Consider the following 5,451-nt stretch of genomic DNA (forward strand, 5'->3'; position numbering starts at 1 on the left):
ACTCAGAAACATGTGCTCATTTCTTGGAGGAACAAAAAAAAAAAAAAAGCTCAGCTTTTGATTTGGTTAATCACAATGTACTCATCTCTCATTTAAAAAATTGTATTGGCCTACGAGGCACTACTTTAGAATTGTTCCGGTCCTTTTTAACAAACCGAAAGATCTCTGTATGTATTGGACAAAACACTTCCTCCACTGCCCCTCTGTCTTGTGGTGTTCCTCAGGGCTCCATTCTGGCTCTGACTCTTTTTATGTTATATATACTACCTTTGGGTTTGATTTTTAAGAAATATGGAATTTCTTTCCATTTATATGCTGTTGATCTTCAGTTGTATCTTTCTTTTAAACCTCATGGAGATAATGCACTAGGAGATCTGTATGTATGTATCCAGGAACTAAAAATATGGCTTACAAAACATTTCTGATGTTAAATGAAGGTAAAACAGAAGTAATTTTGTTTGGACCCAGCAATGCTTTTAATGCTAGTAATTATAACCTTAATCATTTGGCCCAATGGGTTACTCCATGTGCAAAAAACCTAGGTTTTTGGTTTGACTCTGGCCTAAAGTTTGACAAACAGATTAATGGTGTAAAGTCGTTTTTTTTTTCATCTTCGTCGCCTGGCTAAAGTGAAATCGTTTTTATCAACAAAGAAGTTTGAAAAAGTAATTCATGCATTTGTCATTTCTCGTTTTGACTATTGTAATTCACTTTATTATGGGATTAACTGCTCATCTATGGAGCATGTACAATTGGTCCAAAATGCAGCAGCCAGGCTCCTGACTGGAACTCGTAAATTTCAGCACATCTCTCCTATCTTGATTTTATTGCAGTGGTTGTCTGTAAAATTGAGAGTTGAATTTAAAACATTACATTTGGTTTTTAAATCGCTCAATAATCTTGCATCGGTTTATCTCACTGAGTTGTTGCTTTCACAAAACCAGTGAGATTGCTTAGGTCAGAGCATTTAAAAATGCTATCCGTGCCTAGGTCCAGACTGAAACACCGTGGTGATCGAGCTTTTGCTGTTGCCGGGCCAGCTCTTTGGAACAATCTGAAAATCTGAATTTGTGTGTGATATTCTGTAAGATCTGTCAACTCCGACTGCCCAAAATCTGCAGCCTGGATCTGACTCTCAGGAATTGGTGTCAAATCATCTAGACTGCAGATCTGGGCAAAAGTTGTGCAGTGTATTCCAGCCTTAAGTTATCTAGTTTTGTTGTCTCGTGTGATGAATACATATAAATGATGAACACCTTGCTTTGTTTTTTAAGTAGAGGATGTTGATATATCTGAGCACAGCACTCCTGAGCGCTACTGTTACACGGTTAATCGTGAGGAGGAAGATGATGAAATCCAAATGGAGACGGTGACCAAGAATGGCGAAGTACATAGTACACTATACATCATGACTCATCATTAATATTATTGTGATAAAAGAAGATAAAAGTACTAAAACATGTTGTTCCTTCTTATTCTAGTCATCACCAGAAAGACTGCTGCGTGTGAGAGCATTATATGACTACCAAGCAGGTTAGTGTTGCTTGCTTCTACAGCAGTTATTGTTTATTAAGATATCATTGAAAACATCTGTGTACTCCACAGAGGATGACACTGAGCTCTCTTTTGAACCTGGTGACATCATCAGTGATGTGGAGACAGTCGACAAAGCGTGGTGGAGAGGTTCCAGCAAAGACGGGCGCCAGGGTCTCTTTCCTGCCAACTATGTAGAGACCATATAAAAACTTTTCCTTTAAAGATGGTTCCTCTTCCCCCTTTTCGTTTTACCAATTCTCAGGAACTAAGAACCACGAAACCTGGTCTATGAGGATGTACCATGTACTCTGAGACTAAGTCACAGGAAAAGGGTTGTAAGTGAAGCGTTCACAGGCACAACTTAGCCAACGATTCCTTTTGTTCCAAAACAAGCAGCCAAAGTCGACAATTGAGACTTTAGTGATCATCAACTGCAAGACTGAGGAGGATCTCAGTAACTGAAATACTTAAGTACAATTTCTGTTACGACTGTACACAAATTATGATCATTTTATTTACACATTACATCATTTATTATTTACATACCGTTGTTACTGTTATCATTACCAAATGATACCAAAGGTGGTGGAGAGGTGTCTACTGGAGAACAGATTTCAGTTTCAGTTGAAGCCTTGTTACACATAAATCCAATTTACGCAGTCACGTCAATTGGTCCTGAGTATAGAGACTTTTTTCAGAACTTGTACTGTGTTATAGTACCAATAAAATAGAACATGCCATAGTTGTAACATGCCAGTTTTTTTAAAAAAGCAGAGACATGTTTACAGCATTCTGAATGGCACCTGTCATACCTGCATACAGTAGGTGTGCAGATGCTACAAAAGTTGTCATTGCCAAGACCAAATGATTTGATCATAGCAGACCCCTAAGAAATTGGGATTCATCAACAGAAAATAGCCTAGCGGAGGGAATAAAACATACAGTGCCTTGCGAAAGTATTCATACCCCTTCATTTTTTTCACGTTTTGTTATGTTGATGCCTTATGTTGAACTGCTTTAAATTACTTTTTTCCACATCAATCTACACTCCATACACCATAATGGTAAATCAAAAACAGGTTTTTAACATCTTTGCAAATTTAATAAAAATAAAAAACTTAAATGATTCTATTGAATAAGTATTCATATCCTTATCTGGGACAATTGAAATTTAGCTCAGGAGCATTCATATTGCTTGTAGATGTTACTACACTTAGTAGTTAACCCTGTGGCAAATTCAATTGAATGGATATGATTTGGAAAGGCACACGCGTCTTAGTAAAAGGTCTAACAGCTGATAATGCATATCAGAGCAAAAACCAAGCCCTGAGGTCAAAAGAACTGCCTGTAGAGCTCAGAAACAGGTTTGTGTCAAGCCACACATCTGGGAAAGAGTTCAGAAAAAATTCTGCTGCATTGAAGGTTCACAGAAGCATGTAGTCTCCGTTACTCTTAATGGAAGAAGTTTGAAACAACCAGAAATCTTCCTAGAGCTGGCCTCCTGGCCAAACTGAGCAATTGATGGAGAAGGGTTTTGGTTAGAGTGGTGACCAAGAAGCTGATGGTCACTCTAGTTGAGCTCCATGATCATATGTAGAGATAGGAGAAACCTACAGAAGGACAAACATCACTGCAACACTCCACCGATCTGTGCTTTATGCCGGTGTGGCCAAACTCAATCCTCTCCTCAGCGAAGACACATGAAAACAAGCAACTAAAGGACCCTCAGAATCTGAGAAACAAGATTCTCTGGTCTGATGAACCTCAATTCCAAGCATCATGTTTGAAGGAAACCAGCTCTGCTCATCACCTGCAGAGTAGCATCCCAAAAGTAAAGTGTGGTTGTAGCAGCCTCATGCTGTGGGGCTGTTTTTCAGCAGCAGGGACTGAGGAACTCGTCAGAGTAGAAGAAAAGCTCAATGCACCAAAATATTGAGATAGCCTTAATGAAAACCCAGTCCAGAGCATTCAGAACCTCAGACTGGGCAGAAGGTTCCCCTTCAACAGGACAATGACCCTAAGCACACAACAAGAGTGGCTTGCATAAGTATGAATACTTATGCAATGTACTTTCATTTTATTTATTTTTTTTATAAATTTACTAAGTTGTGACAATTCTGTATTTGCTTTGTCAATATGGTGTATGGCGTGTAGATTGATGTGGAAAAAAGGTAATTTAAAGCAGTTTAACATAAGGCAGCAACATAAAAAGAGAAAAAAAGAAGGGGTATGGATACTTTCACAAGGCACTGTAACTAGTGGGTCCTGCTTTTCCAACCTCAGAAAAAGGTGCAAGTATAAGTACTTGTTTTGGTTTTTTAAAGCCCTTTCTATTATGGGAAGCCAATGCTAATGAAATGGTTAAAAATGTTGTGTTATATTACAAGCCCTTAAGACTGAACTTGGCAGCCCTTACATGTTTTTAAATGCTCTGAACCTTACATCAAAATTACATTCTTCCATCTTTCTACTGTTTGAAAGTTTGGGTTCGGTAAGATTTTTTTAAAAGTGTTATTAAAAGAAGTATCTAATGCTTACCAAGGCTGCATTTATATATAAAAAAATAAATAAATAAATTTTTTTAATACAGATCCTTCTGAAATCATTCAAATATGCTGACTTGGTGCTCAAGAAATATTTCTTATCAATGTTGAAAACAGTTGTGCTGCTTAAAAAAAAATCACTTTCAATCATTATGTGTCCTTGCTGAATAAAAGTATTAATTTTCGTCAAAAAAATTAATAAAAAAATCTTACTGACCCTAAACTTTTTAATGGTAGTGTACAGTAAGACTGTTGTGTAAAATGCTTTCAAATAAACATGTTTTTTTCTGTAATTTATTTATCTCTGAGCATGAATATAGATATTGTTCCTTCTAGAGAGGGTCTGTCTAATCCATTTAACTTGTGTAACCAGATTTCAGCTAGCAATGTTCTTCTGTGTTAGTGGGGATGGAACAATAGAAGAATCACCAACACATTTAACTTACTCTATGCTCTCCGTTAGTAATTTCTTATTGTAATAAATGATGAGGTTTTTGTTTTTTTTCCCACATTCTGCAATAATGCTTTTATGTTTTTGATTTGTTGCACAGCCAGTACACTGCCTTCATACTATTTTGAGTATCACGATCATTAAGAAACCATATTCACTACTTGTGTATTAATGCATGAGATCAAATTAAAGGGATTCACTTTACTGGGTCACAATGAGTTTATCTTGAACATTTAGTCATTTGAATTCAAATATTGTGACAAAATTAATTTTGTAGGGTGCCACAAGTTTGTTAAAATTTCCAAAGGGTGCCGCGACAAAAAAAAGGTTGGGAAACACTGTATTATATAACTAATAGTACTGAATTCCCATTGCTGAGGCTCCTTTAAAAGGCAGAAGAAAAAGTTCATTTTTCATGTTGATCTTATTATGTAAAGAGAACGCAATGACAGACATTGAGCATACATGACCTCAGGTATTGCAGTTTTTTCCAGGGGGACACAGGAAGTTGTGATGGCTCTGACAGTAATCGGAGGAAGTGTGACCGCTACACCTGACTCTGCAGCCAGTTCCTGGGGTCTAGCTTAGCTCTCAGGTTCCTCAAGCTGCGGCGTGCGCCGGACGGTCTAGAGAAGCCCAGGTCTGACTCTTGACTGTTGCTTCCCTCGCTGGAGCTGCTGCTGGAAGTGGAACTGGAGCAGGACAGAGCAGTCTGAGCGGGGCGAGGAGACACAGAGCTGGCGGTGGGCGGTTGGCAGTTGCACCGGAAGCCACTGTAGCCCCGACCGCGCAGAGTGGAGAGCTTGGCGTCCAGGGAGAGGGTACGGGGGCGGAAGCGACCCGAGGAGGAAGAGGCGTCAGGGGACCATGCCTGGCGGAAACAGGGGCTGACACTGGCGGGACTCGTGCTGTGTGTGGCGA

The 5,451-nt window shown here is 38.9% G+C and overlaps 2 protein-coding genes across 5 annotated transcripts in view; one reads left to right on the forward strand and one right to left on the reverse strand.

The window, feature by feature from the left end:
- Positions 1-2,537, forward strand: part of LOC107746841 (drebrin-like protein A) — a 38,339-nt gene extending 35,802 nt beyond the window's left edge. For 2 of the 4 annotated variants that reach the window (XM_016561170.1, XM_016561172.1), the window contains exons 14-16: positions 1,275-1,387; positions 1,482-1,533; positions 1,606-2,537. In XM_016561170.1, the coding sequence (XP_016416656.1) occupies positions 1,275-1,387; positions 1,482-1,533; positions 1,606-1,742 (302 nt within the window). In that variant the 3' untranslated portion in view covers positions 1,743-2,537. The remainder of the gene's footprint in view (positions 1-1,274; positions 1,388-1,481; positions 1,534-1,605) is intronic. The other 2 variants (XM_016561171.1, XM_016561173.1) reach the window with 1 other exon arrangement.
- A 2,279-nt stretch (positions 2,538-4,816) lies between these two features.
- The window catches only part of LOC107746864 (rhotekin-like), a 74,175-nt gene continuing 73,540 nt past the window's right edge, over positions 4,817-5,451 (reverse strand). Inside the window, exon 13 of the mRNA XM_016561194.1 lies at positions 4,817-5,438. Coding sequence (XP_016416680.1) covers positions 5,078-5,438 — 361 coding nt within the window. The 3' untranslated portion in view covers positions 4,817-5,077. The remainder of the gene's footprint in view (positions 5,439-5,451) is intronic.

Source organism: Sinocyclocheilus rhinocerous, unplaced genomic scaffold (genome assembly GCF_001515625.1).
Source record: "Sinocyclocheilus rhinocerous isolate Xijiao unplaced genomic scaffold, SAMN03320098_v1.1 scaffold468, whole genome shotgun sequence".
In the NCBI taxonomy this organism is placed as follows: domain Eukaryota; kingdom Metazoa; phylum Chordata; class Actinopteri; order Cypriniformes; family Cyprinidae; genus Sinocyclocheilus; species Sinocyclocheilus rhinocerous.